Source organism: Bos indicus x Bos taurus, chromosome 10 (genome assembly GCF_003369695.1).
Source record: "Bos indicus x Bos taurus breed Angus x Brahman F1 hybrid chromosome 10, Bos_hybrid_MaternalHap_v2.0, whole genome shotgun sequence".
NCBI lineage: Eukaryota > Metazoa > Chordata > Mammalia > Artiodactyla > Bovidae > Bos > Bos indicus x Bos taurus.
Window position 1 is genome coordinate 8,913,181 of NC_040085.1, and position 14,606 is coordinate 8,927,786.

General features: G+C 50.1%; 1 protein-coding gene across 1 annotated transcript in view; it reads right to left on the reverse strand.

Moving 5' to 3' along the window:
- Nucleotides 1-14,606, reverse strand: part of ITGA11 (integrin subunit alpha 11) — a 133,109-nt gene that overhangs the window by 40,961 nt on the left and 77,542 nt on the right. The window contains exons 8-10 of the mRNA XM_027553060.1: nt 10,244-10,388; nt 9,755-9,920; nt 8,168-8,238 (exon numbers count right to left, since the gene is read on the reverse strand). Coding sequence (XP_027408861.1) covers nt 8,168-8,238; nt 9,755-9,920; nt 10,244-10,388 — 382 coding nt within the window. The remainder of the gene's footprint in view (nt 1-8,167; nt 8,239-9,754; nt 9,921-10,243; nt 10,389-14,606) is intronic.

Below are 14,606 nucleotides of genomic sequence, written 5' to 3' on the forward strand. Positions count from 1 at the left end.
CACTAATTTCATTACTGGTGGTGGAGGAGGCAAGATTGGGAACTGTAATAAGCTATGGGTCCTTTTCTCATTCCCAAGGTTCCACTTTCAAGAGTAAAGTTGATCATATATAAGGATTAAAGTCCTAATATTTTAAAGGTTGAACTGACTGTTCAGAGGATGTTTTTACGGCTATAAATTAGCCGCTCTTGGGCGAGTCTGATGTGCCTGGTTGTGTTTGATGTCCCATTTTCTCATCAGCTTTCTCTCTCCTACTCCGGGCACTTCAGCCTGGGAGAGAGTCTGACAATCTGTCGGGGCCAGGATCCAGGCCAGGGCCTCAGAGACTCCTGCCAACATTCCCCGCTCTTGGGGTGTGCTCCATTCTTGGCAAGATCCTTTCTCATCCAGTCACCCATTTGTGGGAGGCCAGCAGGACAGTCATTATCTGCACTAGACTAATGAGCACCCAAGATTCAGAGAGGGAAAGGGGGTTGCCTGAGGTCACACAGCAAGTCAGTGGCAGGGCTGGGATGGAGCTGGTCAGAGGAAAAAAATGCTCATTGGCTTCCCCAGAAGCCCCTAGATTCTGCTTTCAATATGACAGCAGGCCAGTCTGCTTCCTGGGGAGGCCTTTGAAGATGACTGTTAGGCTTTGCAGATGATTGGAAACCTCTGATGTACTGAGAAGGCCTGGCTTCACTGGGTGCGGGGGATTCAGCTGGGGGAGACCTGATGCTGACTCACCACAGTGGGGCTTGGCAGTTCCATTGGAATTTCTGCATTTGGCAGCACTGGGGGGCTGAGAGCTTCTGGGCCCTCACCTTCTGCCAGTCCATCCCGGCAGTGGCTGCAGGCAGGCTTGCGCTCCCAGTGGGCGGCCCTTTCCCGAGCAGGGTCTCCTGGAGCCCTGCTGCGGACAGGGTGCCCTGTGAGGAGTGGGCTGGCTGAGAGGGCAAGCCCAGGCCACCAAGGCAAACCTCAGGTGGTCACCATCTTTTCCCAGTTAGGAAAACCCAGACCTTTTGAGTTTGGAAAAAATCTGGAAGCATGGGGCTGAAGAAAGGGCCAACGATTTGATAGAAGAAGCCAGGCATTCAAGCCCAGCTGGAAAACAGAAGGGCTGCGTGGGGAAGCTCCGTGTTCCCTGCTCCAGGCCTGGCACTGGCTCCCTCACTTATGGCCTCCTTCCCTGCGAGGTTTCCGGGGCTTCCACCAGATATGACCAGGGTGGGCCTGGGTGGCCGCTGACCTTCCTGGCTCTCAGTGCAGAAATGAGGACATGGGCTTGGCCCCCAGAAGATCTAAGGCCAAGTGTGTGCCCTCCTTGAGGAGGACCTGTACCTGTACTTGCCTGAGCCCTCACCATCGGATCCCGCCAGCTCAGGTCTCAGCTGTCCTCTGACCGGTCCTGCAGCAGAATTACCTTTCCACCTCAGCTGAGTGCTCCCTGGTGTGTGACCAGATCTCCCCAAACTCTGTGTTCCTGCTCGTCCCTGTCCCCAGCCAGGGTCGGGCCACATGCCCAGCACGGGAAGCCGCATAGTCTTCCCGTGGGAATGGTGGTTCCCAACTTGGGGTGGCTTAGCCCCCAGGCAATGTTTAGTAATGCCTGAAGTCAGCTTTGGTAGTCACAGCCCGGGGTGGTGTTGGGGTTGCTATGGTGAGGAGAGACCTGGGATGCTGCTGACTACCTACGACGCACAGGACAGCCTCGCAGCAAAGAAGTACCCAGCCCAGATGGTCAGTAGGCTGAGTAATCCCAGGCCTGGGATTAGACCGTGATCTCTGGTGTTAGACATTCGAGTTCCACTTCTATCTCCAAAGCTTCCGGCTGTGTGACCTTGGGAAAGTTCCTCTCTCTCACCAAGCCTAAGGGTCCTCAGTTGTAAATAGTTCTGAGACTATTCTGCAGTTCTGTAAATAGTTGTGAGAACTAGCATTTTGAATCCTTATCAGGGTGCTTGGCAGCCAATAAGGACTGCATACATATTAGTTCCTCTCATTCATTAATTCGTCCATAAAGTACTTCCAGGGAGGCAGGGGTCCTCAGATCTCACAGTCAAGTTGGACCTACAGATGAGTCTGTGAAGAGTGATCTGATAGAGGCCAGGACAGGAGGGCCCACAGGAGTGGGTGGCCTGCTGAGGGGGTGGGTGGATACATGGCAGAGTTAGGGAAGGATTTTAAAAAACCTTCCTTGACTTCTTGGTTGGTTAGTCACTAAGTCGTGCCTGACTCTTGTGACCCAATAGACTATCGCCCACCAGGATCTTTTGTCCATAGAATTCCCCTCTGGAGTGGGTTGCCATTTCCTTCTCCAGGGGATCTTCCGGACCCAGGGATCGAACCTAAGTCTCCTGCTTTGGCAGGCGAATTCTTTAACACTGAGCCACCTGAGAAGCCCTCCTTAACTTATTAGGGAGTCTCAAAATGCACACTTCTAGTTCCAAGCCTCAAGCTTCAATTCCACATATGTTTTTCCGACATCTGCTCAAAGATTGAAGTTCAGAGAGGTAAAACGATTTATCTGAGGCTACACAGCCAGACAGAGCTCTCCTCTGGCCTGGTAGCAATGGAATGACACCAGATAATACCAGTTCTTGGTGTTGGAGAGGCAGGGCTGTGGGGGCCGATGGAGGTGACCCATGGTGGGTCTGTTCACAGGGAGACCACCTAGAGGGCACGAGTGCTGGTCTCCCCCTCAGGCTCCCCTGTGGCTTCCTCGCCCACATGTCCATTACCAGAGTGGCCGCAGGGAGGTCAGGACTCTGTCCCCAAGAGCACCTTCTAAGGCAAATACACAGTTAAGAGGGTGGATGATGCTTTAACTAGTTGCTCAGATTGTCTTGGTAGAAGATGTTTTCAACAAACCTAGTGGAGCCTGAGGAAGGGATCAGTGCCTGGAGATTGAGATGGAGTTGGGCAGGAAGGACCCAGAAATTGGCCTGCAGTCTTTCTGTGGAGAGGGGCCCTGCACCATTCGTGGGGCTGAAAGCCGTAGGCTGGGACAGTGAGGAGGGGCCGGGGGTCAAAGGGCATGCTCTTACTTGACTATTCATCCCAGATCAGAGAGCTGGGGCAGTGAGGAGGGGCCGGGGGTCAAAGGGCATGCTCTTACTTGACTATTCATCCCAGATCAGAGAGCTGGGGCAGTGAGGAGGGGCCGGGGGTCAAAGGGCATGCTCTTACTTGACTATTCATCCCAGATCAGAGAGATGGTTATTTCTACTCAGAGGTCCTGGAACAATGGCCAGGAGTGGGGCGTCGGGCACCAGGGCATAGCCTTAGGACTTGGGGCTGGGCTTCTGAGGACTGCAAAGAACCAGAAATATTTCCTGCCACCAGGGGTCAACTTGCAAAAAATCCAGAACAGCATGGCAGCAGGCCTTGGCCTCAGGGGGCAGCCCTGGCTGCCTGCCCCAGAGCTGGCGGGGGAAGAATCCACCATCTAGAGCTAAGGGGGCTCAAAAGGAGTTGACAGCCTTTAGCTGTCAACCCCTCATTTCATCATTATGGATGAGTTTCTTCTACTTTTGATTAAACAAGACATGCAAAATGAGTTCAAATGCAAAACCCTTAGGAAAGAAGACAACTTTAAGGCTTTAACAGCTGAGAACCTTACATAATCACCTCTAACCTTAGTTATCCTGTCCATGAGCCCAGGAGGGTGGTGAAATGGGCACAGGCTGAAGAGGCAGGAGGTGGCTGGGGCTATTGGTTTGGGGGGTAACCCCCCACCCCACACCCCAATTGCACTGCCTCAGCCTGTTTGTGATGTAACTAAGGCTGGTCCTCCTAGACCATCATGTGTAATTTAAAAAAAAACACTCTGTTCTTATCTTGGGTGAGTGGCCAAGTCTTTCGTGTAGATAAGGTCCACCCTAATAAAACTGCTTCCTTCTGTAAACTTTTGGTGTTGGGGAGATTTACGGAGTGCAATGCAGGAGAGCCATCACCACGGGCATCAATTTATTTACGGTCCTCTTCCTTCTACCACGCCTTCCCCTTGTGGCCCATGGGGATTATAGGCTGAGAGCTGTGGATCTCTTCTGCAAGCTTTCTGGCAGATTCATGCAGCTTTTTCTTGGTTACCCGGCTTGACAGGGAGTTCATCACCTCAGCAAGCAGCCAGCACTAATAGAAGCCACTCCAGCTCTCAGCAACCTTCACGTTCATTTCCAAATGCTAATGGAACCATTGGCTTACAAATCCATTCTAAAATTTGGCCAGGCATCCATAGCTCATTTTGCTGATGGTAATTTCCAGAATATTCTTTCTTCTTTTGGCTAATCAGGACTCGAGCTTCCTGGGGCTCTGGGTCCCTGGTTTTCCCAGCAGCTCTGACTTCTGGCCATCATGCCGGAATGTAATAATGACTGTGGCCTGGAGCTTTGGTTCATCCAGGGGCTTGGGGATATATGGGGGTCTCCTCTCCTAATCTGGACTCTGGTCCTTTCTATCTCTTGTTGCTTTTCCCTTCCTAACCTGAAGCCTGCTTTCCTTGCTAGGTAAGATGGCAGCAGACCAGGTGATCAGAACTGACCTTTCCTCTGCCCTTTGTGAACATTCTATGGGTCCTTCCCTTGGGACTAGGGAGTCTTCTTCTGACAGAGCTCAACAGGCCCAGGGCAACTGAAGACTCAGCACATTTGCAGGAAGCAGCTGCCTGAGGCTGTCTAGGGGGCGTTTCCAGAGGAGATGGAGCCCCAAAGTTCACCCAAGAGATGTACTCACTTGGGCTCAGGACCTGTTCTGGGCAAAGTTGAGAGGCTGGACCTTCTTGTCCCCAATCCCCAGAGAGGTCTGACTGATCCTGAGAGCTGTGGGGTTGGACTCCCAAGGACAGGACGGCTGTGGCCAATTATCATGGCATGACCAGCCTAGCACTGGAAAGCCTCTGTACCCTAAAATAGCAACCCAATGGCCAGTCACAGTGCCAGACAGGCCACCATCACTCTCACCAATCCTTTGGATTTGGAAGGACTTTATTTATTTAAACAATTATTTAGAAAGTCTTAAAGAGTCTCAAGTTCAAATGTAATCATTGTCTCTTTCTAAGTCTCATCAGATGAAAGCTTCCAGATGTCTGTCATTTGAAACAAGACACAGGTGACAGAAGAACCGGGGTTTCCACCTACAGAGTGGGGAGATGCCCCCTGGGTTTCTCCAGTTAGGGGACGAGAACAAGAGTTGAGCATGTGGAGGAAGCTACAGGAGGCAGCTGATGACCTTGACCTCAACAACAAGTTGAGGTCCTGAGCTGCTGGTCTCCCCTTTGCAGCAGGGGAACTCTATTGATCCTGCAAGAACTCATTTTGTTTGACATACTCTGCTGCTTGGGCCATTGTCAAGGTTCAGCTAAACTTCCCCGAATCCCTGAAGCTTGTCTTAACTGTCCTTCTCTCTAGATTCCCTGATTCCTGGGCACACACAGATCACAGTATGAGAAGCAGGAGACTGCACTTATCATTTAGGAGTCTTTCTCCCCAACTAGACTGTGAATTGCTGTCAGTTGAAATGGTATCTTCATCTCTATATATCCCAGTGCCTCACAGCCAGGCCCAAGGGGAGATGCTCAAAAACTGACCTTGGAATGGAAGATGGAGACATGGGACATTCTCTCTCTCTTGCTGTCCGCGCCATCAGGGCTGGGCCCCCTGTGTGTGCTCAGCCTTTCTCCAGTCCTGTGGGTATAACTTCCTCTCTTTTCTTGCCTGCTGCCACCCATGGCTGCTGAAATCCTTGTCCTCAGGGGCCTGTCCAAGCCCCAGACTCCCCTGATCCTCCCCTGAATCTCCTTTCCCTTAGCCTGGGCCTTTCCTTCTGTAAAACCCTGATCACACACAGCCTTGGCAAGGACTGTTTTTGTTTTTGCTAAACCATGCAGATCTTAATTCCCTGATCAGGGATCAAACTTGTGCCCCCTGTAGAGGAAGTGTAGAGTCTTAGCCACTGGGCCACCAGGGAAGTCCCTCATGCTGCCTTGATAAGTGTTAGATGGGTCCACGTGGTTCCCCACTGAGCAGGGAGTCTCTACAGGGGCTCCATGGATGGGCGGGCCTCCTGAAGTTATACACCTGTACTCAGACGTCTGTAGTTTCTATCATCTTATTCTCTAAGTTCAGGACTGCTGTTCTGCGTTGTTTTCAGGCTGACTCCTATTTGGCAAGAATAAATTCTGCTTCCTTTTGATATCTTGGGGCTTCCCTGGTGGCTCAGACAGTAAAGCGTCTGCCTGCAATCCGGGAGACCCGGGTTCGATCCCTGGGTTGGGAAGATCCCCTGGAGAAGGCAATGGCAATCCACTCTAGCACTCTTGCCTGGAAAATCCCATGGACGGAGGAGCCTGATAGGCTACAAGGCTACATACAGTCCATGGGGTTGCAAAGAGTCGGACACGACTGAGTGACTTCACTTTCACTTTCACTTTGATATCTTAGTTGCATTTGACAAATGCTTGTTGGATTTAATGAAATTGATTTTCTTTGTTGCATTTTCTAACTAGCCCTGACCCCAGAGTCAGGAGTCCAGGGCTAGTCCAGCTGGAACACAGAACTTGATGCCTGACCTGTGTGAATGAATGATGCCCTTGCCCCTCCTGATATGCAGCCCCTTACCCGCAGACTGGGAGCTTCCTGAGGTCAGGGCTCTTGCCTCTGTACCTCCTGGGATAGAGCACAGGGCCCAGCACAGAAAAGGCATTGAAAAGATTTGCTAATGTGACCACCTAAAATGGGACAACTATTACCATCTGCCAACTCTGCAGGGCTGTTTTTGAGCATGAATGAGGCACAGAAATTTTCTGAAAAAAAAATTAAAGTGCTTGGCACATATTTTGCATGACTACTGTCAATATAGAGCAGTAATATTTATATCTTGCTGTATTCAATGGGCACGAGATAGTCCAGATGCAGCTCAGGAAACGCTGAGCCTGAGCCGCATTTCCATCCATCTGCCCGCTGTGTGCTGGGCATCCATCCCTCTCCCCTCCGACCTGGGATCTCTGACTCAGTGCCCCCTCAGATCCCACCCACTCTCATGGAACAGCTGCTCAGTGTCGGGGGAAAGCATGAGGCTAATGTTTCTCTCACTTGTGTCACTGCAGCAGGTCATTCGGCCTTCCCGGGACGTGGCTTCTGTACCTGGAAACTGGGAATAAGGAACCCTGGCACGTTCACCTCACAGAGGAGTGGGGAGAATTCATGGGGTTAATGGAAGTGATGTGGAAGTGGGATGGGCGGATGGGCCTTTTCTGGCAGATTGGGAGGTGTGGCCCCTTCCCATGGGCCCAGCTGGGCAGAGCACACGCACAAACCCAGGGCACCTGTCAGCCTGGAGTGTGCTCACAGGGGTGTGTGCTGATACCAGCAGCACAGGCTTTCCCCACAGGTACTCTCAGGCAGGGCTCTGCCTCCAAACAGCTTTAGAAGTAAAGCATGCTCACAGCTATGGACTCCTCTGCCCCGCTGGCAGGCTTCCCAGATGGCTGAGTGGCAAAGAATTCGCCTGCCAATGTGGGAGACTCAGGAGACGTGGGTTCAGTCCCTGGGCCGGGAAGATCCACTAGCATAGGAAATTGCAACCCACTCCAGTATCCTTGCCTGGAAAATTCCACGGACAGAGGAGCCTGGCAGGACACGACTGGGCGACTGAGCACGCATGCATATGTCCCTCTGGCAATCCTGTGAGGTTTCAGCCCCATCCTGAGAATCAGAACCAGATGAAGCATGTGCCCCAGACCTAGCCTGACGCTGGTGACACCATGGGTCTGCTTGGGACCCCTGCAACGTGACGCCGAGCCCGCATGTGGAGAGGCCCCTGTGGGCCACCTGCTGGAGCACATCTGGGACTTCTGCCCACATGGACACAGGGCTGGGCCCTCACACACAGGCCGCCTCAGGCATGCGGGGCACACTTAGAGCCCAGGCAATGGGTTTTGCCACTCTGGCCTAGTTTTTGCACAAGGCTCTGTGGACCGAACTGGACCTTTGGTCCTGGGGGACATGTCCCCACCAGCACCCTGCACAGAGAGGCCTTGAGACAGCTAATTGTAAATTGATGGTTTTGATGTCCCTCTTCTAGCCACAGAGACGAGAAGCAGAGAGACCCCAAGAAAGAGAGCAAGGGGCATGAGAGACAGCCCAGGAATGGCAGGGTGGGAGGGCAGCTCTAAACCCATCCTTACCTCCACCACGTGAGAGGAAAAGCCCGTCTGTGACATTTCCAGCCCGAAGGAGGTTTCGTTCTTGTTCGTGCCTAAAACAGAGGGACCGAAAGATGTCAGCTGCATGCATGACTTCTTAGCGCCAGACATGTCTGCAGCTCAGTCCCCAGCATCTGTGACCTGGAAGCACTTTCAGTGAGGTGAGACAGGGCCCCAGGTCTGAGTCCAGCTCATCCACCCCAACAGCAGGCCCCTTCCAGGTGGCCATGTGGGTTTATTATTAGCAACCCTGCTGAAAAGGGATTGGAACACCTTATATTACAGGGCACGCCCACTATGAGAGTGTCAACATAGGGGAAAGATCCAGAAAAAGTGCATGGAAAGAAATCATCTACATTGTTGGCAAGAAATGGAATTTCCCACTTTGTTCATTCTTACTATTTGCCAGATTCGGTTCCAGATGCCTCTGGATGGTTCCCAAATTGTAAATCAACCCTTAGGAGGAAGAGTTGTCACCACTGCGGATTTGCACAAGGAATCCCATGTGTGTCGAAAGCTCCTCCCTGCAGAGGGGCTCCGACGTGTCCATGTAGACAATGTTCTCATCACACAAAGCAACCATTTGGAGAATAAATTCACTGATCTATGCTTAATTCTAGGGTAAGGGTCAAACTCAGGTCCCTACTTTCTGTTCCTTTATCATCATCTTTGAGGGTTAGTTTTTCTCTTTTCCCGTGTCTGTAGCTCATCATTTCCCATGCAGAGCAGGCTGCTCGGGCTCTGGGATGTTGTGCTGCCTTCTCTTTCTTTTGACACTCCTCCCGTATGGTAGAAGAGAACCCAGTATGGCAAGGTCCCCCCTACAGCAATATATGGTGCAAAGGAGCCCTGCACAAATCAAAACTGGAGTTTGAATCAAAAGGAGCGAGACAGTCTGAGGAAACCTTGCAAAATGGTGCGGTGGGAGGTGGCAGGACTCGGGGAGTAAGTGTTTCAGGCTGTGGAGTTGGGCTCAGCTGGGCTCAACTCGGGCTGCCAGATAAAATACGGGATGCTCAGTTAAGTTTGAATTTCAGACAAACAGTGAATGGTTTTTTAGTATGTCTGCCACAAATGTTGTATTTTATATTTGCTATATCTGGCAACCCTCATTCAAACCCCAATTCCTTCCCAAGTGGTGGGAGCTCTGGCAAGTCATTTAGTCCCTCCGAACTGCAGTTACCTCCATGGTAAGAGGAGGAGCTTATCAGCAAAACCAGACTTCAAGGCTGTTTGGAAAGTGCGGAGCCTCACATCCAGCATGGGAGCGCTGGGGTTTATCAGGAAGGGAGGACTTCTAAACCCTCTCATCCTGTGGGGCTGGATTTTTTTTTTTTTTAATGTGGACCATTTTAAAAAGTCTTTATTGAATTTGTTACTTCTGTTGTTTACATTCTGGTTTTTTGGCCAGGACTTAGCTCCCGGATCAGGGATGGAACCCTGCATTGGAAGGTGAAGTTTTAACCACTGGACCATCAGGGAAGTCCCTGTGGGGCTGGATTTTGCTCACGTGGGCTTTGCCTGCCAGGAGCCCAGGAACATGAGCGCCACTCAGGAAGCAGTGCTCACCTTCCAAGCTGAAGATCCTGTCCCCCAGGGCGTCGACAATGTCCTTCAGGGCTGCCTCATCTGTGACGTTGAAGAAGTGTTTGTCATCAGGGTCACTGGCGATGTATTTGATTTCGTTCAGAAAAGCTTCTGGGTTGATCCCCCTGCGGTTGTAGTAGCCCAGGACCTGCCAGGGAACGGGGGGCAGGGGCGACAGACAGGACATGGCACAGACTTCCCCCAACACCCAGGGCAGGCTGGAGCGACTGCTCTAAGGTAGGGTGCTGGGGGTGGGAGGCTTGGAGGTGTTTTCCAGTTTCTGAGATTTCAGAGCCTGCCTGGCAATGGAGGGAAGAAAAAACCCACAGCTGTTGTGAAGACGTAACAAGGACAGGCCCATTTGAAGGCCCGGATGTGTAGTTCACTCCCCCACCCAACAGAGTCCCCAGGGGGTTGATGGCAAAGCCTCTAGAAGGTAGGCAGAGGCGGGATGGGTGGGACAGGACTCACGGCCACGGCGTATCTGGTCACGTTGTCCCTCTCGCTTTGCTGGATCACCTTCTCTAGGTCTGGGCTGTCGTGGGACTCCCCATCTGTGATGACAATCATCACCTTCTTGGCCCCTTTCCTTCCGCCCTTCTGGAAAGCCTCTGAGCTGGAACCCGAGCACAGGGGAGGGTCACAGAGGGAAGTGGGGATGGGGCAACCCCCCAAACTCCTGCAGAGGCGCGGCCACAGGAGCCAGGGCTAAGCTCCCTGGGCAACTCTACAGCTGTTGGAACCTCAAATCAAAGAAGAAGCTGGATTGAGACACCCAGACTACTTGTCCACTGGCTGCTCAGATGGGTCTTAAATCTGCTTGTCTTTATATTTATTAAAAAAATTTTTTTTAATTTTATTGGAGTATAGTTTCTTTACAATGTTGTGTTGCTGCTATACAGCAAATTGAATCAGCTATATGAATACATTCTGTGGGCTTCCCTTGTGGCTCAGCTGGTAAAAAAAATTCGCCTGCAATGTGAGAGATCAGGGTTTGGTCCCTTGGTATACATATATATACACATATACATGTATGTGTACATATACACACATGTATACATATATCCCCTCTCTTTTGGGTTTCCTTCCCGTTTAGGTCACCACAGAACATCCCTTGTGCCATACAGTAGGTTCTCATTAGTTACCTATTTTAGACATAGTATCAATAGTGTATATATATTAATCCTCATCTCCTAATCCATCCCGCCTCCTCTTCCCCCGTTATCCATACGTTTGTTCTCTACGTCTGTGTGTCTATTTCTGCTTTGCAAATAAGTTAATCTATACCATTTTTCCTAGATTCCACATACATATATGCATTAATATGTATTTGTTTTTCTCTTTCGGACTTACTTCACTCTGTATGACAGACTCTAGGTCCATCCATGTCTCTGCAAATAATGGCACGATTTCATTTCTTTCTATGAAATTGAGCAACATTCAAATCTGCTTGTCTTTAAAAAGTGACTTTAAAAAACCCCTCTCAAGTCCTGATCATGCTGCTTTGGGCAAGCAGAAGGGAGGGGGTGGTTCTGGGAGGGGAGTTCAGGGTCAGGTGGAGACCTTTAGAGGCCCTAATTTCATGGTTCAAAAACCCCAGCGCACATTAGAATCACTTGGGGAATTAAAATAAAAATGATGCCAGGCCCCACCTGGACTCATGGAATCAGAATCTCTGGAGTGTAGCCGGGGTACTGGAATTTTCCAAAAGTTCTAATGAACACGGGAGTTTGAGAACCACTTCCCTAAGATCTGAAAAGGTGGTGAGCCAGAGCAATTCAACACCCAAGCAAAAGTGTGTGATGAAGCGTGACAAAGATTTTCCCCAGGAGAACCACTTTGATTCTATTTTGGGGACTATTAAATATCAAATTCTATGACAAATATTCTTCTTTCTTGCTTTTAATTTTGTTTTCAGTGGCCAGAGCAGGTGCTTGGCCTGCCTACCGGGCAGTGCCGCCAGGGGCCTGGGGGCTGGCATGCTGTGGACCGACTCTCGAAGCTGGCGACCCATCTATGAAGCAGAAAAAATTGGCTCCTGAACCATCACTAGCTTTTGGTGCCTGTATGGCCAACTCTCCTTCAGACCGTGAGGTTCTGAATTTTCCAATAAGGAACTAAAAACAAATGTTATCCTTAGGCACTGCAGTAAATCCTCACGGGTCTGACCCATAGATTTAAGCACCATGATGCCAGGTTAAACTCCACCTCCAGGCTCCAAGGTGTTAGTTACCAGAGGTATCTTTTGTTACGTGGCAAGCTGATGAGGTGACATGCATGATTTAGATGCTGAGAAATTCACAAAAGTTAGAATAAATTGGTTCAGAGCATTTTCAAGCTACCAGTTAAGAGAAATGGAGCATCTGCCACTCTCTGAGAAATGCTATGATATTCTGGATATGCTGGCTTAAAAAAAAAAACCCTCTAATTTTAGTATGAGGCGTGGACTGAGGCACACTTGACAGGACAAAATATAGAGAATATTTTGGGCTTAAGCCCAACTCAGTGGAGGGAGTCTGCGAGCCCCTCAGAGCAGACTCAATATGCTCCCAGACCTTCTTGGAGGGCCAGGGCCAGGAACAACACTTCAGGAGAAAAAAATACGGCAGGGGAAAGAGGTTCTATTACATATAGAGCCAAGGACATTTCAGGGTTATATTTCCATAGAGTGGAATGGTGTGAATATCTGTATGAATCTGTAATTGCGTAAATACTGGCATGAGTCATTGGATTTAAAATTGTGAGTTTGTGCTGTGTAAAAGACTTGGGTTCATTGCTTTGTAAATTAGACTGTAACTTCCTGGACAGCAGTGAGAGCTTTATGCTCATGATAGGTTCCATGAACCTGGAAGCCAGGGTGACCGGGTGGAGAAAGCAGGTCGTAGCATGTCTCCTTTCTGCTCAAATCCTGTCCTGGCTCCCATTTCTCCCAGGTCCTGACAGTGGCTCGCCAGACCCTCAGTGACCCTTCTAACCCCTCCTCCTGCTGGAATCTTCCCTGATCCTGGGACCACCAGGCACATTCTTGTCTTACGGCCTTTATCGGAGCTTCTCCCTCTTGGAACTTCCTCCACTCGGCACCCCGGTGGCCAGCTTGCTCACCTCCTTCAAGTCTCCACTCAAATGTTAGTTCTCAGGGAAGCCTTCCCTGACTTCCCCGTTAATGCTGATTGAATACCTGCCATCTCCAACTTGCTTGGCTGCCTTCACCAGGCTGTATTTCCCACCCCTCATCCCCACCCCAGGCTTGCCAGTGGCTCAGTGATAAAGAATTCACATGCCAATGCAGGAGACATAGGTTCGATCCCTGGGTTAGGAAGATACCCTGGAGAAGAAAATGGCAACGCACTCCAGTATTCTTGCTGGGATAATACCATGGACAGAGGAGCCTGATGGTCTACAGTTGATAGGGTTGCAAAGGGTTGAACATAACTTAGCAACTAAACAACAAGAACATTTGTCCACCATATCTTGTGTCTTCTAGCATACTATATATATATATTTTTTGCTTATTGTCCGCCTCACCCTCAGCTTCATGAAGGCAGGACATTTATCTATTTTGTTCACTGATTCATCCTGAGTACCTAAAACTGCATGAGGCATATAGTAGATGCTCAATAAAAAGTGTTGCATGAATAAAGGTGGCATCACAGTGCTGTCCCGCCCCCTCCCCTAAAGCCACACGTGGCCAGAGTCACCTTCATGCGCACGCCTGATGAGGACATTCTTGTCCTTAAGAACCTTCACTGGCCACTCACACTTGCTTTGGCTACAACAGTACCACTCTCATAATCTAGTTCCAAACCTTCTTTGCAGCTTCAGGGCTTACTATCCCCCCAACACAAACTGCTCAGAGCAAAGCTCTGAACATAAATGTTCCTTGACTTTCCCTCTCCTCTGTTCTTACTGGGGCAGAATGTCTTCTCTGCCTCTCCCTGCTGGCATCCTGGCATCTTCCTAGGATAGGTCAGATGTCCCCCAATCCCGGCAGTCCTCCCAAGACCCTCCCTTGGAGCCTTCCCTCTCTCACCCTCACTGAGTTAGGCTGACACTTATCAGGGCTTCCTTATTAAGCCCGGGCTCCCCTATTAAGCCCGGGCTCACGAGTTACCTTTTTTTTTTTTTTTTACGAGTTACCATTTTTATAAGCCCTCAAGTCCATGGCCTGGATCTTTTAGTTTAGTAGGTGCACAGAAAAAAATGCGCTATGAATAGCTGAGTGAGGAAGGAAAACCTTTGACTTTAAAAGGAGCCAGCTGTAATTGGGACCGCAGACTTGGCCAGGCAGAGCAGATTTGAAAGGTCACTTGAGGTGCAGGTTGCACACCCCAGCGGTGCTTGTGAGTCACGATGGTTCAAGTCACTAGGTGAGTCGCACACTTACACTTAACCTGGGGGAGATGGGCTGCGCAATGAGATGGAAACAGTGGGCTCCACCCCACTGGCAGTCAGTCTGCTTCTCACTGATAGCTCAGGGGGTGTGGGCTTCCTCAGTTCTCCACTGGCCACTTCACAAGGGCCTACTCGGGAGTCTCAGGGGCTCACCCCCATGAAGACAAAACAGCAACAAGGGCCCATTTCTCAGGAGGGTGAGTAAGAGCCATCTTTACAAACAGAGATGTTCATTTAGGGAAAAAGCGTGAGCAAGTTTTATCAGCAAACAGAAATACGCTGGTGGAGCATATAATCATAAAGAGTCGTGAGGTTGGAAAAAACTTACTCTTTGACCACATGAAATCATGTCACTACTAAATAGCTCCCACACTGTGGAATTCTGCTAAACACATTGACTAACCCTGCTTGAGGGGGGATTATAAGGTAATAGGACTGTGGT